A 27,943-nucleotide genomic window follows, 5' to 3' on the forward strand; every position below is an offset into this window, starting at 1 on the left:
GAATCCTTCAACACTGACAAATCTATTATGTCTTTAAAAAAAATCCTTCAACACTGACAAATCTTTTTAAGAAACTTTAAAAGAAATTATGCTTTCAACACTGACAAATCTATTATGCCTTTAAAAAAAAAATCTTCAACACTGACAAATCTATTATGCCTTTAAAAGAAACCTTCAACAACAAATCTATTATGCCTTTAAAAGAAACCTTCAACACTTCACAAATGATTATGCCTTTAAAAGAAACCTTCAACACTGACAAATCTATTATGCCCTTTAAAAGAAACCTTCAACACTGACAAATCTATTATGCCTTTAAAAAAAACCTTCAACACTGACAAATCATTATGCCTTTAAAAAGAAACCTTCAACACTGACAAATCTATTATGCCTTTAAAAGAAACCTTCAACAGACTAAAATCTATTATGCCTTTAAAAGAATCCTTCAACACTGACAAATCTATTATGCCTTTAAAAGAAACCTTTCAACAATGAAAATCTATTATGCCTTTGAAAGAAGCCTTCAACATTTGCACAAATCTATAACCTATTATGCCTTTAAAAGAAAACTTCAACACTGACAAATCTATTATGCCTTTAAAAGAAACCTTTAAACAACACTGACAAATCTATTATGCCTTTAAAAGAAACCTTCAACACTGACAAATCTATTATGCCTTTAAAAAGAAACCTTCAACACTGACAAATATATTAATTGTTTAAAAAAAAACTTCAACACTGCAAATCTATTATGCCTTTAAAAGAAACCTTCAACACTGATAAATCTATTATGCATTTAAAAGAAACCTTCAACAACAAACCTAATGCTTTGCTGACAAATCTATTTTCTATAAGCCTTTAAAAGAAACCTTCAACACTGACAAATCTATTATGCTTTTAAAAGAAACCTTCAACACTGACAAATCTATTAATGCCTTTAAAAATGATGCATTCAACACTGAAAATCTATTATTCAAAAGAAACCTTCAACACTGACAAATCTATTTATGCCTTTAAAAGAAACCTTCAACACTGACAAATCTATTATGCCTTAAAAGAAACAAACTCAACACTGACAAATCTATTATGCCTTTAAAAGAAACCTTCAAACTGAAAATCTTTTAAAGGAACAAATCTATTATGCCTTTAAAAGAAACCTTCAAACTGAAAAATCTATTATGTTTTTAAAAGAAACCTTTCAACACTTTCAAATCTATTATGCCTTTAAAAAAACCTTCAACATTCTATTGTGCCTTTAAAAGAAACTTCAACACTGACAAATTTATTATGCCTTTAAAACAAACCTTAACACTTTAAATCTAATTTAATCTATTAAAAACCTATTATGCTTTAAAAGAAACCTTCAACACTGACAAATCTATATTTTATTTTTAAAAAAACCTTTCAACACTGACAAATCTATTATGCCTTTAAAAGAAACCTTCAACACTTACAAATCTATTATTCCTTTAAAAGAAACCTTCAACACTGACAAATCTATTATGCCTTTAAAAGAAACCTTGAACACTGACAAATCTATTATGCCTTTAAAAAAGAAACCTTCAACAAGGGAAACAAATCTATTATGCCTTTAAAAGAAACCTTCAACACTGACAAATCTATTATGCCTTTAAAAATCCTTCAACACTTGATAAATTTATTAAAGAATTAAAAAACCTTCAACACTAACAAATCTATTATGCCTTTAAAAAAACCTTCAACACTGACAAATCTATTATGCCTTTTAAAAGAAACCTTTAACACTGACAAATCTATTATTATCTTTTAAAAGAAACCTTTCAACACTGACAAATCTATTATGCCTTTAAAAGAATTAACACTGAAAATCTATTATGCCTTTAAAGAAACCACTTCAACACTGACAAATCTAATATTATGCCTTTAAAAAAAAACCTTCAACACTGACAAATCTATTATTAAAAGAAAAAAAACACTTCAACACTGAAAAAATCTATTATGCCTTTAAAAGAAACCCTTCAACACTGAAAATCTATTATGCCTTTAAAAGAAACCTTCAACACTGACAAATCTATTATGCCTTTAAAAAAACCTTCAACACTGACAAATCTATTATGCCTTTAAAAGAAACCTTCAACAAATGACAAATCTATTATGCCTTTAAAAGAAAATTAAACAACACTGACTTCAATGCCTTTACTGACAAATCTATTATGCCTTTAAAAAAAACCTTCAACACTGACAAATCTATTATGCCTTTAAAAGAATCCTTTCAACACTGACAAATCTATTATGCCTTTAAAAAAAACCTTCAACACTGACAAATCTATTATGCCTTTAAAAAGAAACCTTCAACACTGACAAATCTATTATGCCTTTTAAAAGAAACCTTCAACACTGACAAATCTATTATGCCTTTAAAAGAAACCTTCAATACTGACAAATCTACTATGCCTTTAAAAGAAACCTTCAACAATGACCAATCTATTATTCCTTTAAAAGAAACCTTCAACACTGACAAATCTGTTATGCCTTTAAAATGATCCTTCAACACTGACAAATTTATTATGCCTTTAAAAGAAAACAATTAAAACTAAAAGAATCCCTTTAAACTGACAAATTATTATGCCTTTAAAAGAAACCCTTCACTCTGACAAATCATATTATGCCTTTGGGAAAGAAATCCAAGTTCAAAAGGAGATTATGCCTTTAAAAGAAACCTTCAACAACATACAAATCTATTATACCTTTAAAAGAAACTTCATCACTGACAAATCTATTATGCCTTTAAAAAAAACCTTCAACACTGACAAATCTATTATGCCTTTAAAAAAAATCCTTCAACACTGACAAATCTATTATGCCTTTAAAAGAAACCTTCAACACTGACAAATATATTATGCCTTTAAAAGAATCCTTCAAACTGAAAAATGTATTATGCCTTTTAAAAAAACCTTCAACACTGATAAATCTATTATGCCTAAAAAGAAACCTTCAACACTGACAAATCTAAAGATGCCTTTAAAAGAAACCTTCAACACTGACAAATCTATTATGCCTTTAAAAAAAAACCTTCAACACTGACAAATCTATTATGCCTTTTAAAAAGAAACCTTCAACACTGACAAATCTATTATGCCTTTAAAAAAACCTTTTACAAATCTATTAAGCCTTTATAAGAAACCTTCAACACTGACAAAAATCTATTATGCCTTTAAAAGAAACCTTCAACACTGACAAATCTATTATGCCTTTAAAAAAAAACTTCAACACTGAAAAATCTTATTATGCCTTTAAAAGAATCCTTCAACACTGACAAATGCTATTATGCCTTTAAAAGAAACCTTCAACACTGACAAATCTATTATGCCTTTAAAAGAAAACTTCAACACTGACAAATCTATTATGCCTTTAAAAGAAACCTTCAACACTGAAAAATCTATTATGCCTTTAAAAGAAACCTTCAACACTGACAAATCTATTATGCTTTTAAAAGAAACCTTCAACATTGACAAATCTATTATGTGTTTAAAAGAAACCTTCAACACTGACAAATCTAAAAATGCCTTTAAAAAAACCTTCAACACTGAAAAATCTATTATGCCTTTAAAAAAACCTTTAACACTGAGAATCTATTATGCCTTTAAAAAAAACCTTCAACACTGACAAATCTATTATTTTTAAAAAAATTCAACACTGACAAATCTATATTATGCCTTCAAAAAAACCTTCAACACTGACAAATCTTAAATTATCTTTTTTTCACTTCAAAACTGAAGAATCATTATTTTTAATTTCTAAAATTCAACACTGACAAATCTAAATTATGCCTTTATTAAAACCTTAAAAAATCCTTCAACACTGAGTGAATGTATTATGCCTTTAAAAAAACCTAACAGTGATCAATGAACAAATGGGCAATCAACAATGCTTTTAAAAAAAAACTTTTCAACACTAAAAAATTATTTTTAAAAAATCCTTCAACACTGACAAATCTATTATGCCTTTAAAGAAAAAGTTTCAACAGTGACAAATCTTTGCATAAAAAAAACTTCAACACTGACAAATCTATTATTTTTAAAAAAACTTTCAACACTGATAAATTATATATTATCCTTTAAAAGAAACCTTCAACACTGACAAATCTATTATGCCTTTAAAAAACCTCTTTTCAAAACAAAACATCTATTATTCCTTAAAAAAATCCTTCAACACTGACAAATCTATTATGATTTAAAAAGAAACTTCAACACTGACAAATCTATTATGCCTTTAAAAGAATCCTTCAACACTGACAAATCTATTAAATATTTAAAAATCATCAACACTGACAAATTATTATGCCTTTAAAAGAATCCTTCAACACTGACAAATCTATTATGCCTTTAAAAGAAACCTTCAACACTGAACAAATCTATTATGCCTTTAAAGAATCCTTCAAAACTGACAAATCTTGGGTGATGCCTTTAAAAGACCTTCAACACTGACAAATCTATTATGCCTTTCTAAGAAACACCTTCAAAATAATCTTATTATGCCTTTTAAAAAATTCTGTTGATGCCTTTAAAAAAAAAAATTCAACACTGACAAATCTATTATGCCTTTAAAAAAATTCAACACTGATTTTTAATGCAAAAAAGAAACCTTCAACAAACAAATTCTATTATGCCTTTAAAAGAAAAACTTTCAACACTGAAAATCTTTATTTTTAAAAGAATCTTCAACACTGACAAATCTATTATTTTAAAAGAAATTTTTCAAAATTTCATTCACTTAAAAATCTATCTTTAAAAGAAACCTTCAACACTGACAAATCTTTTATGCCTTTAAAAGAAACAAACAGTGAAAATCTATTATACTAAAAGAAATTCAAGAACAAATTTATTCTTTTAAGAACCTAACTAATGCTTTCTTTAACAAATCCTTTAAAAGAAAAAACCTTCAACACTGAACAAATCTAATATTACTTTAAAAAAACCTTCAACACTGACAAATCTATTATGCCTTTTTTTTTTAAAAGAAACCTTCAACACTGACAAATTTATTATGCCTTTAAAAAAAACCTTCAACACTAAAAATTATTATGCCTTTAAAAGAAACCTTCAACAGTGAAAATCCATTATGCCTTTAAAAGAATCCTTCAAACTGACAAATCTATCATGCCCAAAAAACCTTCAACACTGACAAATCTACTATGCCTTTAAAAAAAACCTTCAAACTGATTAATCTATTATTTCAAAAAAGAACCCTTTTGAGAAAATTAAAATTTCAACACTGAAAAAATCTATTATTTCCTTTTAAAATTCAATCAATCAAATTATGCCTTTAAAGAAATCTATTATTGAAAAACCTATAAAAGAAACCTTTCAACACTGACAAAATCTATTATTGCCTTTAAAATGAATTTAAATTTCAACACTGACAAATCTATTATGCCTTTAAAAAAAACTTTCAACACTGACAAATCTATTATGCCTTCAAAAGAAAATTTCAAAAAGAAATCTTCAACACTGACAAATTTATTATGCAGAAACTTACTAAAAAAAAGAAACAGTGAAAATGACTTTAATCTAATGCCTTTAAAAGAAACCTTCAACACTGAAAATCTATTATGCCTTTAAAAGAAACCTTCAACACTGACAAATCTATTATTTTTAAAAAAACCTTCAACACTGACAAATCTATTATGCCTTTAAAAGAAACCTTAAACACTGACAAATCTATTATGCCTTTAAAAGAAAAACACTGACAAATCTATTATGCCTTTAAAAACCTTCAACAATGACAAATTAAATTCCCTTTAAAAGAAAATTATTAACACTGACAAATTATCATGCCCTAAAAAAATAAAAACTGAAAATCTAATTATGCCTTTAAAAGAAACCTCAAACACTGACAAATTTATTATGCCTTTAAAAATACATTTAACAAAAAATTCTACTGTGCCTTTAAAAATAAAACAATGCAAAACAAACCTTAAACACATGTAGAAGGTTTTTTAAAGGTAAAATAGATTATTTTAAAAGAAACCTTCATAATAAATTTATTTTTTAAAAGAAAATAATCACTGAAAATCTTCAACACCTACAAATCAATTATGCCTTTAAAAGTAAAACACTGAATGTATTTCAACCTAAAAAAAACCTTAAAAGAAGGTTTCTTTTAAAGATTATGTTTTTAAAAGAAACCTTCAACAGTGACAAACCTATTATGCCTTTGGAAGAATCCTTCAACACTGACAAATGTAATACGCCTTTCTAAGAATCCTTCAACACTGACAAATCTATTATGCCTTTAAAAGAAACCTTCAACACTGACAAATCTATTGTGCCTTTAAAAGAATCCTTCAAAACTGAAAAATCTATTACACCTTTAAAAGAAACCTTCTGCATGTGGTGAAGGTTTCTTTTAAAGGCATATATATTATGCTCTTGAAAGAACCCTTCAATATGTGTTGGTTTCTTTTAAAGACAATGTATATTATGCCTTTAGAAGAAACACTCAACAGTGACAAATCTATTCTGCCTTTAAAAGAATCCTTCAACACTGACAAATCTATATCTTTATAAATATATTTCAACACTGACAAACCTATTAAGCCTTTAAAAGAAACCTTTAACACAAGCTGAAGGTATTTCTTTTAAAGGCATAATAGATTATGCTTTTAAAAGAAACCTTCAATAGTGACAAATCTATTATGCCTTTAAAAGAATCCATCAACATTGAGAAACCTAATATACCTTTAAAAAGAACCTTCAACACTTACAAATATTTTATGCCTTTAAAATAATCCCTCAATACTGACAAATATATTATGCCTTTAAAAGAAACCTTCAACTCTTGCTGATTTCTTTTAAGGGAAATATGTATTATGCCTTTAAAAGAAACCTTCAACAGTGACAAATCTATTATGCCTTTAAAAGAATCCTTTAACACTGACAAATCTATTCTGCCTTTATAAGAATTATTCAACACTGACAAACCTATTATGCATATAAAAATCCTTCAACACTGACAAATCTATTATCCCTTTAAAAGTAACCGTCAACACTGACAAATCGATTATGCCTTTAAAAGAAACCTTCAACACTGAGAAATCTATTATGCTAATAAAAGAATCCTTCAAAACTTATAAATCCATTATGCTTTTATATGAAACCTTTAACATGCACTGAAGGTTTTTTAAAGGCATAATAGATTATGCCTTTAAAAGAAACTTTCAACAGTGACAAATCTATTATACCTTTAAAAGAATCCTTCAACACTGACAAATCTATTATGCTTGTATAAGTCCTTCAACACTGACAAATCTTTTATACCTTTGAAAAACCTCCAACACAGGAAAATATATTATAAATTAATAAGAATCCTTCAACACTGACAAATCTATTATTCCTTTAAAAGAAACCTTCATCACTGAAAAATCTATTATGCCTTTAAAAGAAAAATTCAACACTGACAAATCTCTTTGGCCTTTAAAAGAAACCTTCAACACTGAAAAATCTATTATGCCTTTAAATAAACCTTCTACACTGACAAAATTATTATGCCTTTGAAAGGATCCTTCAACATTGACAAATCTATTATGTATTTAAAAGAAACCTTCAATAATGACAAATCAACTATGCCTATATTCTTAGAAAATTTTATTAAAAAATTCGCAATAGTTTTGGAGTTATGAGCCAAAACCGTAACCCTACTATCACTGAGAAAATTACATTTTTCGTATAGTGTAATGATAACTTCAGTATATTGGTAGTAAATTCAATTTAGCTATCAGAGAAGAATATCTAAATGTGGTATATGGCAATTATATCCTACGCAAGTGTGTAGAGGCTCTGTTGGGTGGAGGAGTGTACCCACTTGGGCAATCAGTGGCAGCTTAGCTCTCGACGAAGTAAGACATCGTGCTGCCCAACCTCGCCCCTGTTTTGACACACTTTTAATTCAGCGCACTTATATTACTTTGCAAGTCAATTTTTTGTATTTCTCTTGGCTTTGCAATGCTTCTTTGTTCAGAAGAAACCATGCCGAGACCAAGAAAATTTAAACAACATCTATGTTCCATAAGAGAAAGGAAGAAACGACGTCATGAAGAGGGAGGCATCCAAGAGAGAGGAAAGAAGGGGACCAGGAGCCTAAATATATACAATATAATTCAATATACATAAAATAATAATCACAGATAACACTAATATGATATAACATATCAAATTTGTCATAAAAGCCTCAAAGTGTGAGACAACAAGCAAATAAATGGAGAGACAAATAAAAAATGTCATCATATAACTTTGAAGGCCAATATCTCAAAACTAAAGTTATCGACCTTCAAATGGAAACTCAGATGTAACGAATTCACCTATCTCAATGAAACAAAAAGCAAATGAAAACTCAATAAATTGTCTACAAAACTATAGTTTTTTTTTATTTTGCCGCACATGTATGTTTGGGATTTATTTTCCCACGAAATCGATCCAAGATTTTATAAAAAATAAAAAATATTTGTAAAAAAAATTTGAAAAAAAAAAACGCTCTATTACTTTATTCTAATCTATGATACCTGCCTATCATGCATATTTCAGCTCTTAGGTTGAAATATTTATGGCTGAGTTTTTTTTTTTTTTTTTTAAGAATTTGGGGGGGCGGGAGTACCAGCGAATGGGGGGGGGAGAAGGAAAATATGAATACTGACCTTTTCGCTATACATAAACTAACCAATGCCCAAAATTTCAAACTGATTCATGCAAAAAAAAAACCAGAGCTATTAAAAAAATCCGATTTTTTCAAACGCTCCCCTTAAAGGTTTGGGGTTCCTTTTCTTATTATGGAACAGGGGAGTTAGTTATTTTTCCCCCAAAGACAACGATGAACCCGTGGAGGTATCTTGATCTCCTTTTTGATCATGGAGATGATGCAATGGACAAGTGCCAAGCAACTGTCTTTCAACAAGACGGGGCACCATGCCACAGAGCACAGACAGTGAAAAGGTTCTTTCAAGAATCTGCCCTTGACCTTCTCCAGAATTGACCTGGAAATTCTCCCGATGTTAGTCCAATTGAGAACCTTTGGCCTTTGATGAAAGCTGAACTTCGCAAGAAAAACATCACATCAGAACCTCAGTTGGAGGAGGAGTTGGTAAAACTTTGGGACAGTATCCCTATCACATTGTGCCAAAAACTGACAGACTCAGTTCCCAAACGGCTTCCAGATGCCAAAAACGAAAAGGCGGTACCATTAAATATTGATCTGTATAAATAAGGATTACTTAGACTTAAGAATGGAATTTCAGCTCGATAAGTATGATTTTTTTTTTTTTTTAGATTTTTTTTAGATTTTTTTCAGATTTTTTTCGGATTTTTTTTTCTGGATTAAGAAGTTCATTTGATATTACTATAATAGCAATACAATAATACAGAACATTAATCAAGTCATAACTACCAACATTTATCGTATTCATTCATTTTTGCAACTTAAGTGCGTGACGTCATTTTAATAAAATATTCCTTTTCTCTTTCTCTTTTAGGATTTGGGCCCAATTGATGATTAAGAATGTTTGTTTCTATTACTAAGGGGTTGTATTATGTTGTGAGTACCTCTATTAAGTTTGTATTCAGATTTGTTCATTGCAGTTGTCATTAAAAGGTCGGTAATCCACTGCTTCCGTTTTATTTTCTGAATTTCCTTTGTCGGGACAAGTATAAGCATGCCAACTGTATATACGTGTGTATATATATATATATATATATATATATATATATATATATATATATATATATATATATATATATATATATATATATATATATTATATATATATATATATATATATATATATATATATATATAAATATATATATATATTATCCTATATAAATATATATATGTTATATATATATATATATATATATATATATATATATATATATATAATGGTTTATTTTTATATATATATATATATATACAGATTATATATTCTTATATATAAATATATAACAATAATGTTTTGGTTAAAACACTGATTCATATACATTCAAAATGTGACAATCCTATGAATAATCTTTTCTACCTTTACCATTCACAGAAATAATATATTTTCATATATGAATTTGCTCTCGAAGGAATTTTTAGTTGGTAATAAGTTTGTCGTCCCGTGGATATTGAACCAGCGAAGGACAAGAACTCAGGACTACAGTGGAGCATTTAACCCACGTGGCCAGCAAGGGAGGTATAAGTTGATATTAAAAGATCCCTGGATACAAATTGCCCGTCGAACTTAGGTGTTTTGTATTTAGAGACGATATCCAACCTCTGCCATGCTAACCTCACTTGCTGGCCAGTGGGTTAAAACGATTCTGTCCATGTATTCCTGAGTTCTTGTATACATGGTTCGAGAGCAAGTTTAATCGACTGGAACTTATTATTTAAAAATGATTCCCCTTTTATCTTATATGATTTTATTTCAGAGGTAGAGTGAATTGGATATTAAAGTATCCCATTTGTAGCTTGTGATTGTATATAAATCACGGTGATGTGAAAAAAATTAAACAATAAAATGGCTGCGTTTTTGCACTAATGGTTATAATGGCATCATTTGGGTGGATTATTGTCTATAAAATACAAACACCTGAGTTCGACGGGCGATTTGTATAGGGAGTATTCATTTTTCTTTTTACCTCTTCTTGCTTGCCCATGGTTAAATGCAGTCCACTGTAGTCCTGAGTTCTTGTCCTTTGATTAAGAATGTGGTTTGATGACCAAGGATGACGAATTTTATCAACTAAAAAAAGTTCCTATTCAGTTACATATATGAAAATAATATATTTCCGAGGTATTTTATATATGAATTGGATATTAAAGGATATTTATATATATATAATATATATATATATATATATATATATATATATATATATATATATATATATATATATATATATATATATATATATATATATATATATATATATATATATATGTATATAACAATAAAAAATACAACCTATCAAAGAAACACAAAGGAAAGGTATGGTTGACCCTTTATAAGTATACAGATGTAGAGATTTAATAAGAGATAAACCTTTAATCTTTTAACTGCACTACTTATCCCAGAATAAGACTGTCTCCAAACTCCCTAGACGCCAAGTTGATCTTACTGAAATGTTTTATTAGGTATTGGGGTCACGTCTTGATAGGATTGAAATTCCACATTGTATGCTTAGGATTTAACTTGTCATTATAATACCATATTTGTTTGGTCTTCGATCTTATTCTATATATAACAGCGTGTTATATATGTACATTGTCATTCGTGCAACTCACCCTGTAAAGTACTCCCAGACGTGTTCTTCCTGCTTCAGCCATGGAAAAAGCTGAAAAAACTGAGACACGTTCTCCCTGCTTCAACCAGGTCAGTCGCATAAGACGTTCACAATTACTTTGTGTGAGAAAAGATAAACAATGGGCCCTTGACCAATGTGACAAGAGTTTACTATCGGGCAGGTGTGTGCTGCTACTCAAATTATTATTCTTACTGAATTCATAGAACTGGCCTTAGAAAATCCCCAGATTAGGACTTGGTGACCATCTGGGAAGTCATTATTTAAAAAAAAAAATTGGATTACAGTTTTTCATGGATCTATATTCTATACCTATCCAAAAACTCAGTGCAAAGTTCATTTGAACATTCCACGGCTTTTTGCGTGTCTCATGTGGCTTTAAAGGGACATGGGCTTAACCCATTTAAAGGGCCGAGGCAAGAATCAACCTCATGCGGTCCGAAATACAGTTAATTTCCGCGTGTATTTTCGGTATTTTAGTTTCGTTTTATGCCTTAAAATCTAGTGATATCTGGCATCTGTACACCCATCCGCTCAGCCAAGGTTGTGGAGACACCCAACAGCCACACCAAACACCACTTCAGTCACTCCACCAGTATAGATTATTACCTCCAAACCTTGAAAGAGGAAGGTTGTGCGCTTGCGTCATCAGACTCTCGCCTCGTGTTTTGTGTATTTACATAATATCTGCTTTATTTCTTTGCTGCTGTAACCATGAACTTAACAGAGAAACAGAACTTGAAGAAAATGTGTGAAGCAAGGAAAAAAACTGTCTTGAACGAAGGAATGCAGCTAAAGTTGATTCAGTTGGTGGCAGTTCTGTTCATGCCTCTTCTCCCTCAACCTCCACAACCAATCCACCGCCACCCACCAACACCTCGCCCAAACCCACATCTACAAGATCAAAACAGAAACTTGATATCGGTGAAGAAATTCATATGGAAATTGATAATGAAGATTTCAAGGCAACATTATATGTGATTTTTGATAAAAGTAAATTGTTGCAATGGGTTCGTGATATTGCACACTCTAAATGTGGCAATAAAATGACAGTGAAAGAAGAAAGAACTGTAGGCATGGCTGAGACATACACTGCAAAATGTGGTAAGTGCAATGTCAATAAAGAGGTGTGCACTTCGAATGGAGAAGTGAAAAAAGCTAATGTGGCCAAAGGAATACAACCATGACATTATGACGTGAATAATGGATTAGTGAAAGCTTCCTTACAGGCAAGTAATGGATATGGTGTGATACGTGAATTGGGTGCTACATCGAACATGAATTCATTATCTACAAAGAATTATTATATAATTGCAAAGAAGATTCAGCAAGCTGAAATCGAAAAGCTTGAAAGGACAATGGAAAAAACTAGAGAGAAATTACAAGAAATATTGCGGCAAGCAGGAAATACAAATGAAGTAAGAGATATTCGAGTGAGTTGTGATGGCAGCTGGTCTAAGGGGGCTTTACCTCCCTGTATGGATTTGTTTCAGTAATAAAAATGACTACAAGTTTGTACAATGACTTCGTAATTTTGAGCAAATGGTGTAAGGCTTGTGAACAATTCAGTGAAGGAGAAAACGTTCCTGAACATGAGTGTACCAAAAACTACAATGGGAGTTCACCTGCCATGGAGAGAGAAGGGTGGAGGATTTTATTTGCTCGTTCAATTGAGAAATGCAAACTGAGATATACTGAAGTAGTGTCGGATGGAGACTCAAAAGGAGTAACTGCTGCACAGTCTGCTGTCTCCTATCCAATAACTGAGTATGAATGCGTGAATCATGTAAGTAAGCGTTTGTATAACTTGCTCATGAACTTAGCGAAAAAAGAAAAACTTGGTGGTAAGAAATTTGGTGCACTTACACAAGCCAAAATTTTGAAGCTCTCTTATTACATAGGACGGGCTATTAGGAACTGTAACTCAGTTGCTGATATGAACCAATCAATTTTTGCAACATTTAGGCACTGTCAAAGCACGGATGAGAAACCCCAGCATAGCACCTACCCAGATGGTTACAAAAGAGCTGTTGCCACGAATCAGCCAATCCCATCTCACAAAAAAAAAAAAATTACTATCTAACTCACCGAGAAAGTGTTGTGTAAGATGGTACCTGTTTACTTGAAACTGGCAAACTCAGAAACTTTAGCAAGGTGTCAAGGGGGGAGACAAATGCCAATGAATATCTTCATAGTGTGCTGTGGAATGAATTACCAAAAATAAAATTCTTTACAATGAGAAGGATGACATACAGTATTTACAGAGCAGTGGTCAAATTCATCATAAGGGAAGCTGCATTGGGCAGAGCATTAGGTGAGAACGGGGCCAATAATGTGGAAATGAGGAAAAGGATCGATAACAAGAGAAAATATTCATCGATGGTAGCACTGGAGAAGAAATTAGAAGAGAAATTTAGGAAGATAAGGAAAGTGCAAGAGGGGGAGGCCAAGTTAGCAGCAGAAGGCGTTACTTACGGTCCCGGTATGGCACCACTAATCTAGTGGCACTGTGGCACTTTTTTGGTGAGCAATATCAATGAGAAGAGGGAAGGCGCCCACTGCTGGTAAAACAAAACCCCTTTTCAATGATTTGACACTGTGATGACACCCCAGCAGTGAGGCTAAAAGGCCGATAAAGGCGTGGAAGAGAGAGAAAGCGAAACATACGCTGACAATATCACCATTCAACAAGATATATACCAAAGTAAGTAAATAGTAATAATTTCTATTAAACATTACAATAAACAAAGAGTAATTGAGTCTAATATCGAAATATAAGTGTTTAGAATGTTGTATGTGAAAATACAAATCATAACGTCAATAACCAAGGTACAGTGTACTAAAAAGTTCAAACATCTTACTAAAAACTTTGAAGTGCGATTACTCAAAACAAACATTTTGTGGTTTCAAATATTTGTTAAATTAAAAAAAAATATTGGATCATCTTGAAACTACTCATGCTAATGCATATTTGTCGTGCCTTTCTTGTGTAGTTTAGCTTTTTTTGATAAAATGATAAATAATATTGCTAGAGGGAACTCTATTAAAAAAATGGGGCTATCGCCTATCTACCTATTTATCTCCATCTATATCGTGATCTGTTTGAGAATTTAAGAAAAACTAAATTACATACTGTTTGTATGATATTTGAGTATTTACATGCAAAAGTAGGTGAGCCTGGGATACAAAATAACACTGCAATGGGCTTGTGACGGCGGACATACGGACAGACGACGGACATACATATCGCGTTCTTATGCTAACATAAGTTGGCAATGGTTATATAATTGTACCCTGAGAATATTAGGTTGCTAAGTAAAGTACTTTTTTTTATTAATACTTTTGCGTTCTTGAGCAGTTAGCCCTTTTAGAGGGGGTTAGCAAGTATTTGCAGATTTTAACTATTTGTGGGGTGTGCATGTTTGTGTGTCTGGAACATATCCCCTCTGAATACAGGGGGTTCTATATACATACATACATACATACATACATACATACATACATACATATATATATATATATATATATATATATATATATATATATATATATATATATATATATATATATATATATATATATATATATATATATATATATATATATATATATATATAAATATATATATATATATATATATATATATATATATATTCATATATATATTTTGATATATATAAAATATATATATATATATATATATATATATATATTATATATATTTATATATAAAAATTATATATTCACTTGTGTTATTTTATAAGTCATAATTATTCAATAGTTTTGTAAATTACATAATGGGCTGTACATTATCCATTTAGTTTGTTTTCCTCCTCTCCTGGTTTGTCTGTTTAGTAATTGTCACTAATGATGATATTCTGTCTTTTCATATATTTGTGATATATTTGTCATATGGCTGTTTCGTATATTGATCTGATATATATATATATATATTGCTATATATATATATATATATATATATATATATATACCCTCGGCTATAAATATCTCGCTATATATATAAGTATATTTTTATATATAATATATATATATTTGGATATATATATATCATATATATATATATATCCTATAGTACCCTATATATATATATTCATATATATATATTGTATATATACGCATAGATATATATATAAAAGATATATAACTATATTATATATATATATATTATATATATATATAGTATTTTGGATATATATATATATAGATTAATATTTGTATATTATATATTATTTATATATATCTATATATATTTTATATATATATATTTTTTCTATATATATATATATATTTTGGTTTATAAATCTTTATTGATTGGTATATATATATATTTATATATATATATATATAATTTTTATATATATATATTGTATTTTATATATATATATATATATTATTTATATATATATATATATATATATTTATATATATATTTGATATATATATTTTATATATATATATATTATATATAATATATATATTTATATATATATATATATATTTTATATATATATATATATATATATATATATATATATATATATATATATATATATATATATATATATATATATATATATATATATATATACATATGTATAACCCCAATTCGCATTTCCACCTATTCACGGATTTCTTTATGGAGCATATGTATACGCAATATTCACTGAAAATTCACCCATTCACGGTATTTTCCATTGAGAAATGTTCGCTAAATATTGTATTTTCATATCATTTTCATGACTAAATGCACTTTTTGTGATAAAACTATTAAAATACTCAGGTACCCAAGTAGGGCTTGAGTTACGATAATTTGCCTTACGATAGTTTGGGGTAAGCAATTAATACCAATAAAACCATATTTTTATATAATACTTTTAAATTACGTCTGGGCACAGGCAGCAGCGTACAACAGGCAGTGAGAGAGGCCAGATTACAATAGACCAACTTCTTTTCCTCCATCTCTTTATCCCATCTTCTATTTAAAAAAGTAAAAGAGAATGATAAAAGTATTGTTGGTAATGTTATACTCTTGCGTAAATGCGTACAGCCATAAAAAACCTAATAAGAAACTGTTGTTTTGCTTATAACCAAATCAGATAACAACAGCCACTTTCCTTGAGTTTCAACAACCATACTGTTGTGAAAAGTTACACCCTTCACCACCTTGCTGGGGCCCTGGGTGCCAATAACCACGTTGTCTTTCCCGATTGCACATAAAGCTGGACGAACGTACCTCAATCTCGTCTGGACTACTAATACGCAATCGGATGTGTCCAGATTGGCAGGTAAGTAGCAATTGTGCATATTTAATGCTAATTAACAAAGCACCTGTGAGGGTGAATCTCATTTTTTCTAAGTAACGTCATCAGTAATAAGTATGTATGTGAAATTTGAGCCTTGTTGGATAAGGCATTCTAATACACAAACTGGCACAGCTGGAGAACCTTCCTGCCCTCCTTGAACGACTACAAAGAGTGAGAGAAGGCTTAAATGACCGGCTCTCCCATCCAGGACGTGACAGACATCACTTGCAAAAATAGTAAGCACTACGAGGTTCTTTCTTATATCACCCGTCTTATGGTACAGCAAGTAAGGTAGGATAATTAATTGAATTCTGTAAATGTGTCCACCGAGGTTTAATTGTAAGTTATTTCACAACTGGTAGTAAATATTTAAAGTGAATTTCTTTGCTATTTGTGACATTATTTAACTAAGAGAATTCCATTGTAATCGTGCATCCATTAGTGATGAGTACTTGTATATAAATAGTTGTAAATAAATAAGTTTTTAAGTCAACATTCTAAAACTGTTGTCTCATTGAGCCTTCCTAGTTTGTAGATGTCCTCATCATCCTTTGCAGTCCTTTAGCTAACAACATCAGCAAAGAAACAGTGAGTTGTGGATGAAAATTCACAACACATATGGTACATAGCAAACACTTACCACAGTTATGGTACAAATGATGTTAAGTAGAATAGGACTAATATATTTTTATATTATACCCTTATTCGCTTGGATAAAAGATTGGCAAGTAAATATACTGCTAAATTTAAGCTGCAAGTTGTAGCTGAAGCTGAGAAAACAATGTTCAAGCTGCTAATCACTATAAATTATCGTGCATCGGCAACATAGATGTAACTCAACTGTAATTAAAATTGGAGAGAAAGTATTTTAATCAAAACTACTGGGCATGAAAGAACACTTATTATTACCGCTATTATTACGCCGATAAACGATAAGTACGAAAAGCTTGTATTATGATGAAATAAAGTGAAAATAGCGAATGGAATCTTGATATTTTGTTTTACACAAAACAAACATGTCCTCAAAATGGCCATCATCATCTATTAACGAAAAAAAATAGCTAAGTTAATTTCACAATGAGGCATATTTAAGTTATATTTTGACTTAAAAACACTTTGTATAACAAAAAATAACCTTGCCCCACATAAATAAAGTATTATCTAGAGATTCATTTACGCTAACTAGAAGCAAGAAAAGCGCTCTGAACTAAGTTAAATACGGTAAAATAAACTTATCACATAATTGATTTCCAAACCAAAATATTGATCGCTATGATCACAGTTTATACTACAAAAGCAATATAGGCTATATAAGAATATATACAATATTACTGGATACAGTGAATTAAAGCAAAACATTTTAAAACATCCATGGAAAAGATGCATATTCGTTATGTTGATGTTTGTATAATATGATATTAATGTGTGAATACAGAGTACAGTATAATGTAGGCTAGGCTACTGAATATGTATATGATATACCACAGTGTAGGCTAAGCTAACTCTTGTTTGTTATTCAATTTCTCTTTGTACTGAATTATCATAAGTCACTGCATAAACCTCCAGAATTAGCGGATATTAAAAATTACTATACCTTGTATGTATAGAGTATACTTTATAGTGTAGGCTAGGCTACCATATATGTATACAAGGTACTGAATACCCTAGTGTAGGTTAGCCTATATTCAAGATACGCTTTTTCCAACAAACTGTAGGTCTTTCGGAAGCTAACCCCATCATAAGTAGGAAATACCTGCATAAGCATTTTTAGTTTTTTTGTGTGTGTTTGAACTAACAAAATAGGCAGTTCTAAGTGTTTTTAGAAGGGTTCTAAGTATTTGCGGATTTTGGCTATTTGCAGAGAGTGTGGTACGCATCCCCCGCAAATATGGGGGCTTTACTGTAATATATATATATATGTATGTATATATATAATATATATATATATATATATATATATATATATATATATATATATATATATATATATATATATATATATATATATATATATATATATATTATATACGACCCTTGTTAAGCCTGACCTCATTAGCCCGGACCCTGAATAAGACGGACACCGAAGAGGGTCAGCCGATTTAAAATTTGTTGTGTTCGACCACGATTTAACTTGCACACGGTATGTACCGTCATTAAGAAACGCTATTGTCTGGAACGGTAGGAAGTATCGTAGCCAATCACTGAGCATTAACAGTTTTACCTATCTGCTGCCCAACTGGTAGCTACAGTACAATGCTTTGTATGTTTTTTAGGAAAGAAAAGACTTGAAAACGGTAAAATTTACTTAGACAAAAGCCAAGTTACTGAACAATACTTGTGTTTACGTGGCAAATGATAATGCCAGTTCCCTATATGCAGCGTAATTCTAGCTGTGTTTACATGGCAAATGACACACAAGAGAGAGAGAGAGAGAGAGAGAGAGAGAGAGAGAGAGAGAGAGAGAGAGCCAGTTCCCCCTGTGCAGTGTAATTCTATCCTCGAGAGATTAACCTTAATCCACCTAACGTTCCCATAATAAACTGTAATTTTAACCATTGTTAGTTTCTGAAATTATGAAATTATTGGTTTACAATAAAAGTTGAATAACTAACATTGTGCCACAACACTTTAACCAAATATATAGAGGAAAATTTATGTTTCCAATCTGAACTTGAATTTAGGCATTTTTTGGTGTTTTGATATTTTTTTGTTACCGCTCTATAAATCCATTACAAAAAAAACCTTCCCACTTTTTCATCTTGAATTATTGCTTTACAATTACTTTCAAACACACATACCTCAGAAATTAATTACAAATCATATAACAATAACAAAAATGTATGTAAAATTAGATGTTCCCATATGGGAACGTTAGGATGTAGGATGGTAAAATATTACCCACTTTCTCATAATTCTCAAATCATTGATCTTTATATATATATATATATATATATATATATATATATATATATATATATATATATATATATATATATATATATATATATATATATATATATATATATATATATATATATATATATATGTATATATATATATATATATATATATATATATATATATATATATATATATATACATATATATATATATATATATATATATATATATATATATATGTGTGTGTGTGTGTGTGTATATATTATTATAAGGTGATATAATATTTATAACCATTTTGTAATTGTTTGTAATGTCTCTGTGAAAATTTTTGATTTTTTGCTTGCAAGGTTCGTCATTTGTTGTGAAGACGTGATTTTAAAATGTCTTTTCTTACAGATATGTTGTGTGTTGTATAAACTTGTGATTCTGTGGGATATTGTTCCCCTTTTGTTTAATCTTTTAAAATTGTATTTTGAAAACTAATCAGATCGCTACTTCCTGTCTGCTGAGAGAAAGGGTTCGCTTCTCTGTTTGACCAGGTGGCTAAGGGAAAAAGCACCCACTTTTGGTTATCTGACGAACTGTCACCCAGTCGGCGAGTTAAACAGTTATGTTTTTATCACTGTGTGCTTATTACGTCATTATTATCTCTGCCTATGCCTGTTCTATTCGTAATTTAAGAAAGAGAATAGGGGAATAGCCAATAAGTGGTGTTATTTCATATCTAATAGCCAATAAGTGGTGTTATTTCATATCTAATGTATTTGCCCAGCTGCCCAGGTCGTCAAAAGATTTTTGTAACCCTGGCCAGGAAGTGTCAATCATAGCCATAACGCCAGTTTCGCTTCGAACCGATCGTGTATACCCTGTATACATGTGTGTATGTATATTCATACATGTGTATTCTGTGTGAACACCCCATGTGTATTCTCAGCCTACGAGACTTAAATCCAGTGTCTTCTTAGAGACAGATCAGTCTACTGGCAAGGGTCATTAGAGGCAGAACCAGACCTCTCTCTCTCCCTCTCTCTCTCGATAGTCCCGATAATTATAACGGGAATGACAGGAAAATATCCATTGTAAAAGCTCTGTTAAACTCACCCCAGGAGTGTGATAATTTTGTAAAAGATATTCAGGAATATTTTGTACAAGTGTTGAAGAGGAGATATATATTGGTCTAATGTTTACTGAAGGTAATGTGGTGACTTGAGTTTTGTTAAAAGACATTCTTGGTAAAAGAGAATTGTTGTTTGAATAAGTCATAGAAAGAAATGAGTCTGACTTTTCTTTTTATAAGGAAAGTTATATAAAAGATTGATGTAGTTTTTAAACACATTATTGGTGATTGTGGTGTTTTCATTTTTGTGTACCGCATTTTTATATGTCTGTGCTATCATATTATTGTGATTTTATTGTTGCCGTGTTTTGCTGGTAATTTCTTAGCATTTTATTAGTGCCTACCTGTTATAGAGATTTTTGGAGAATGTTATGTGGATTTCAATCAGTAATATTTTGGTGACTGTTTGTAATTCTTAAAGCAGGTAAAAGTTTGGCACTTAAGTGATAGTTAATAGTTTGATTCTTACATAATCAGATTGTTTTCTTGATAAAGCAAAGTTTTGTGAATTAAACTTGATTAAGAGATACTTAAATCTTACACTGTTGTCAATTAACGGTAAATCTTTTGAGATTGTACACTTTACATATAACTTTTGAACTTAGAAATAAGCCTGTTTGTTTAAAGTTTTTAAAACAGCGTTTCATTTTGAATACCAGTACTTACAGACATTAATGAGTGTGTATAAGGTAAGTGATATTCCTGTTTGTTCACCTAAGACTTATCTAGGTAAAATAGAACCAGAGAGACAGCTACAGTGCTGATTGAAGTGAAACTCATATTCCATTAATCTGGATATAACTTAATAATTGTTATCTCATCCATAACTTGATAAAGTTACATTGATTTTCTCCAGTGATAAGTAAGTTTGTGGGATCATTGTACCTTTAGTGATTCAGTCGAAGCTTTGTTATGAGGTTTCAAGTATCTGGTCGATGTGAGGTAACTTTTGGTATTATCATTTGCACAACAGATTTGTTGACCTATCTGTGTAATAACCAGGTGCTTGATCACTTCGTAACAAAAGATTTGGTGGCCAGACCCGGGAAATTAAAACAAAATATTTGGTTGCCAGAGCCGGGAAATTAAATCAAAAGATTTGTTGTCCATCGTCCGGGAAAGTAATTCTAATAATTTGTTAGCCAGACCAAGGAAATTAAATTAATTGGTGCCCATTGTCTAAGGAGAACTAAACAGAATATCATTCTGGTTTATGATTTGTACTGTTGGTGTTAGGAGTATATATTTTTGGTAGGAGAATAACCATATAAAAGTGAATTGTAAACCCTTCTTATTGAGTAAACTAGAAAAATGGCTCGGTTTGAAGTTCAGGAATTCATGGCAGCTCCAACCATCAGAAAGTTATCTACATCTCACCTGACTAAGGGACAGTGGATTCGCTTAGCAATAACATATGGGGCTAATGTACCTTTTGATATGAGTGAGGCAGAAGTTAAGTGTGTCGCAATCAAGGCATTAATAAGCTCTGGTAAAGTAGAAGGCGAATTAGCAGAAGCTTATGACCTGTTGAATGCAGCTGAGATAGAATTCTCAAATAGGGTAAGGCAAGAGAATGAGAACGGTGATGTACAGGAGAATTTAGGAGTTTAGACTCAGAAGAATTTAGGCGAAAAATGAAGGTGTTGGAGTCAGAAGAAAACTTACTTAGATTACAGATACAGGCCGATAAAGAAAAAGAAGCAAGAGATAAGGCAAGAGAAGAAAGAGAAAAAGAAAAAGAAGAAAGAGATAGAGTGAGGAGACGAGAAGAAGACGAAAGGGATAGAGCAAAGAGACGAGAAGAAGAAGAAAGAGAAAAGGCAAAACATGAAAGGGAGCTGAAGTTAATCAGAGCTCGAGCTTTACTGCCTGTAAACCCATATAACTATATCGGTAACACAGACCCTGTGTTTGATGTAGCGAGAGTACAGAAGTTAATTCCAAAATTTACAGAAGAAGCTCCAGATCAATTTTTTGATCACTCAGGTATGGGATGGCCAGAGGATAAATGGTCAGTTTTAGTGCAAAGTGTTCTCATTGGGAAAGCAAGAAGTGCCTACTTAGCCTTATCAGCTGAACAGTGTAAAGAGTACCAGGTACTCAAACACAATGTACTACAGGTTTACCAGATGACCCCTGAATATTACAATGAAAATTTCAGATCTTTGGAGAAGGATGACAAGATAACCTTCTTAGATTACGCCTATAAAGTCAGGAGATGCTTTAAACGATGGCTAGACGCAGCTAAAGTTAAGTCTATGGACGAACTCGAAGAATTAGTGGTCTTAGAGCAATATCTAAGAGGAATTCCTGAACATATATAAGAGCTTATTTGAGAGAGAGAGAGGTCAAGAAACTTGATAAAGCTGCTACTCTAAGTGAGGATTATAATATAATACCCAGCAAAAAGAATTATAATGGCAGGTACCAGAACCAACAATTTACAGGTTATAGGTCTCAGTCAAATTTTAGGAACAGTGCTATGAAAAACCCTTCTAATAATTATACCAGTGCCAAACCAGGATATACTTCACAGCAGTGGAATGCTAAACCCGCCCCTTCTAGTCTATCCTCAAGACAAGTGCAGAAAATTAATGTTGTTTGCCACAAGTGTGGGAGAGTAGGACATTATAGTCGAGACTGCTATAAAGGATATCAGCAGACTAAGCCAGTTGGACAGGTGATAAGGGCTAACCACGTAAAGCCAACTACGAGAAACAATGTGGGACAAAGTGAAGTCAGACAAGTAGAGTGCTTAGCAACCAGTGGAAATGCAAATTCCAGTAGTGAGTGGCTGAACAGTGAGGAGGCTTTTAAGCCATATATTTATGAAGGTATGCTGACAACCCCCTCTTTGAGTGTACAGGTACCAGTGAAGATATTACGTGATACAGGTAGTAATCACAGTGTGATAATTCGAGGAGCTCACCCGCAGTTGGAGAAGAATCTCACCGGAGATTCAGTTATCTTAAAAGGTATAGGAGGAGAGGAAGTAACTCCTATATGCCGCTTGCATTTGTCATGTGAATTAGTGACAGGCAATATTGATTTTGCATTAAAGGACTCGTTAGCTGTTGAAGGTGTGCATGTTTTACTGGGTAATGAAGTTGGTGGTGTTCCCTTCATTCCTTGTCCTGTAGTGACAGACAAACCATTAAGGATTAACCCTACAACAGAATTAGAGAAGAAAAACCCTCACCTATTCCCAAGTTGTGTAACTACCAGGAGCATGAGGAAAGCTGAGCATAGAAGTGAAGAAACTGAAGATTTACCTGTACAGGAAGGATCCTTGAACCTAGAAGAGTTATTTCAGGAAGGTGAAGTTTCCCCTAATGTCAGTACTGAAGAAATTCTTGCAGAAGAAGAAAATTCTATTGTTGGTGAAGAGACTCCGAGTAGTCAAAATGTTCCCGAAGGCAGTAGTGAATCTACTGAAGTAACAGATATTGAGAGTTCAACCTTTGAAGTTAGTCAAGTGACTACAGAAAATTTAGTGGAATTGCAGAAGAAGGATACAACGTTGGCAGAACTGTTCTTCAGAGTTGTTGAACCAGAAGAAGTACAACAAACTCCCACCCATCTAAGGGATGGATTACTAATGAGGAAGCATCGACCGGTAGATATACCAGGAAATGCTGAATGGGGTGAATATCATCAAATCTTAATTCCATATTCATTGAGGAAGCAAGTGGTAGCACTAGCGCACAAAGCTGGACATATGGGAATCAAGAAGACTGTTGAGAAGGTTATGAAATATTTCTTTTGGCCAGGACTACACAAGGATGTCAGTAAATTTTGCAGGGAGTGTCATACATCCCAAATAGCTGGAAAACCAAATGAAACTATTCAAAAAGCTCTCCTACAACCGATAGAAGTTAGAGGAGAACCCTTTAGCAAAGTGATAATAGATGTGAGAGGTCCATTGAAAATCCTTGCAGAGAACTGGGAAGAAAATCAAGAGGAAGTCCAAGGAGAATATGTGAAGAACTTAAGGAAAAGGTTAGAAGAAATGAGAAAATTCTCTTTAGAAAATTTAAAGACAAGTCAAGAGAAAATGAAAAGAAAATATGACGCTAAAGCTAAGTTAAGAAGCTTTAATGTTGGACAGCAAGTTCTAGTGTTCTTACCAGTGAAAAGGTTTCCCCTTACAAATAAATTTCAAGGTCCTTATAGGATAACAGAAAAGTTAAGTGATCGAACTTATGTGATTGAAACACCAGGGAGAAGGAAATGACGAAGGAAGATACATGTAAATCTTCTGAAACCCTACTTTTCAGAAACTACAACTGAGGTTGTGTCTATAACCCAAACAACTTCATATACAAAGGAAGTTGAATATTTGTTGCAGCACAGATTGGCAGAGCCCAGTTCAAGTCACTACAGTTCCCCTTGTGTGTTAGTAAAGAAACCAGATGGCTCGTTTAGGATGTACAGTGATTACAGGAAATTGAATTCCATCAATGTAGCTGATAATTATCACTTACCTCTTATTGATCAATTACTTAATATTTGGCAAGCCCAGTTTGTTTCTAGCGTGATGAAGGAGTTACAAAGTTTTGTGAATGTGTTTGCAGTTTATTGCTTATTTTGTACAAGTTTTTCAGCCATAATATTTTCCCTGATTGTTTGTATAATCTTGTTGTGTAAGGAGAGAGAACATTTTTGGAGAGAGCAGTGTAATTGCAGATTATTTATCCCTCTCCAAATCCGCCGATTCGAACCCGGGATAATTAATCTTCAGGGGGGAGGAATATTATAAGGTGATATAATATTTATAACCATTTTGTAATTGTTTGTAATGTCTCTGTGAAAATTTTTGATTTTTTGCTTGAAGGTTCATCATTTGTTGTGAAGACGTGATTTTAAAATGTCTTTTCTTACAGATATGTTGTGTGTTGTATAAACTTGTGATTCTGTGGGATATTGTTCCCCTTTTGTTTAATCTTTTAAAATTGTATTTTGAAAACTAATCAGATCGCTACTTCCTGTCTGCTGAGAGAAAGGGTTCGCTTCTCTGTTTGTCCAGGTGGCTAAGGGAAAAAGCACCCACTTTTGGTTATCTGACGAACTGTCACCCAGTCGGCGAGTTAAACAGTTATGTTTTTATCACTGTGTGCTTATTACGTCATTATTATCTCTGCCTATGCCTGTTCTATTCGTAATTTAAGAAAGAGAATAGGGGAATAGCCAATAAGTGGTGTTATTTCATATCTAATGTATTTGCCCAGCTGCCCAGGTCGTCAAAAGATTTTTGTAACCCTGGCCAGGAAGTGTCAATCATAGCCATAACGCCAGTTTCGCTTCGAACCGATCGTGTATACCCTGTATACGTGTGTATGTATATTCATACATGTGTATTCTGTGAGAACACCCCATGTGTATTCTCAGCCTACGAGACTTAAATCCAGTGTCTTCTTAGAGACAGATCAGTCTACTGGCAAGGGTCATTAGAGGCAGAACCAGACCTCTCTCTCTCTCCCTCTCTCTCTCTCAATAGTCCCGATAATTATAACGGGAATGACAGGAAAATATCCATTGTAAAAGCTCTGTTAAACTCACCCCAGGAGTGTGATAATTTTGTAAAAGATATTCAGGAATATTTTGTACAAGTGTTGAAGAGGAGATATATATTGGTCTAATGTTTACTGAAGGTAATGTGGTGACTTGAGTTTTGTTAAAAGACATTCTTGGTAAAAGAGAATAGTTATGTTTGAATAAGTCATAGAAAGAAGTGAGTCTGACTTTTCTTTTTATAAGGAAAGTTATATAAAAGATTGATGTAGTTTTTAAACACATTATTGGTGATTGTGGTGTTTTCATTTTTGTGTACCGCATTTTTATATGTCTGTGCTATCATATTATTGTGATTTTATTGTTGCCGTGTTTTGCTGGTAATTTCTTAGCATTTTATTAGTGCCTACCTGTTATAGAGATTTTTGGAGAATGTTATGTGGATTTCAATCAGTAATATTTTGGTGACTGTTTGTAATTGTTGAAACAGGTAAAAGCTTGGCACTTAAGTGATAGTTAATAGTTTGATTCTTACATAATCAGATTGTTTTCTTGATAAAGCAAAGTTTTGTGAATTAAACTTGATTAAGAGATACTTAAATCTTACACTGTTGTCAATTAACAGTAAATCTTTTGAGATTGTAAACTTTACATATAACTTTTGAACTTAGAAATAAGCCTGTTTGTTTAAAGTTTTTAAAACAGCGTTTCATTTTGAATACCAGTACTTACAGACATTAATGAGTGTGTATAAGGTAAGTGATATTCCTGTTTGTTCACCTAAGACTTATCTAGGTAAAATAGAACCAGAGAGACAGCTACAGTGCTGATTGAAGTGAAACTCATATTCCATTAATCTGGATATAACTTAATAATTATTATCTCATCCATAACTTGATAAAGTTACATTGATTTTCTCCAGTGATAAGTAAGTTTGTGGGATCATTGTACCTTTAGTGATTCAGTCATAGCTTTGTTATGAGGTTTCAAGTATCTGGTCGATGTGAGGTAACTTTTGGTATTATCATTTGCACAACAGATTTGTTGACCTATTTGTGTAATAACCAGGTGCTTGATCAGTTCGTAACAATATATATATATATATATATATATATATATATATATATATATATATATATATATATATATATATATATATATGTACTATATAATTATATATTATATATATACACATATATATGAATATAATATATATATATATATATATATATATATATATATATATATATATATATATATATATATATATATATATATATATATATAATATATATAGTAACCTCTACTTTTATCATGATTGAACTTTATATACAAAAAAATATTTCATATTTCCTAAAAGTATTGAGCTATGCTTTCAAAATTATGACATCATGTTCTTTTGCAACTGACTTCCTGTTTCCATTATCCTTGCTTATGTATAGTAGCTACACCATATTTCCATTACAGAAGACATCCTGTTTCCATCATCCTTGCTTGTGTACAGTATCTGCAGTTTATGTCATTGATATGTTCAGTCTCTGATCCCTCCATGATACACAAACATGGATACCAAGTCGTTTTATGGAACCAGGAGCAACCCTTTCCGTTCTGTTACTTTACAAAAGACCCTAGATTTTATTGAAACAAGTAACAGAGATGCATCAGCAACTGTGACTCTGCTTCCACCAGAAAGTGGTGATCAGGACATTCCAAGTGATGAAGAACAATGGGATGAGCAAGACAATCAGTTATTTGAGCCAGCAGGAGAAATGAAG

General features: G+C 31.4%; 1 protein-coding gene across 1 annotated transcript in view; it reads left to right on the forward strand.

The window, feature by feature from the left end:
• The first annotated feature begins 22,291 nt into the window (after positions 1 to 22,291).
• The window catches only part of LOC136838258 (uncharacterized), a 40,496-nt gene continuing 34,844 nt past the window's right edge, over positions 22,292 to 27,943 (forward strand). Inside the window, exons 1-5 of the mRNA XM_067103122.1 lie at positions 22,292 to 22,477; positions 22,778 to 22,867; positions 23,524 to 23,723; positions 23,883 to 24,402; positions 27,794 to 27,942. Of these exons, the coding sequence (XP_066959223.1) occupies positions 22,292 to 22,477; positions 22,778 to 22,867; positions 23,524 to 23,723; positions 23,883 to 24,402; positions 27,794 to 27,942 (1,145 nt within the window). The remainder of the gene's footprint in view (positions 22,478 to 22,777; positions 22,868 to 23,523; positions 23,724 to 23,882; positions 24,403 to 27,793; position 27,943) is intronic.

This window comes from Macrobrachium rosenbergii, unplaced genomic scaffold (assembly GCF_040412425.1).
Source record: "Macrobrachium rosenbergii isolate ZJJX-2024 unplaced genomic scaffold, ASM4041242v1 282, whole genome shotgun sequence".
Taxonomy (NCBI): domain Eukaryota; kingdom Metazoa; phylum Arthropoda; class Malacostraca; order Decapoda; family Palaemonidae; genus Macrobrachium; species Macrobrachium rosenbergii.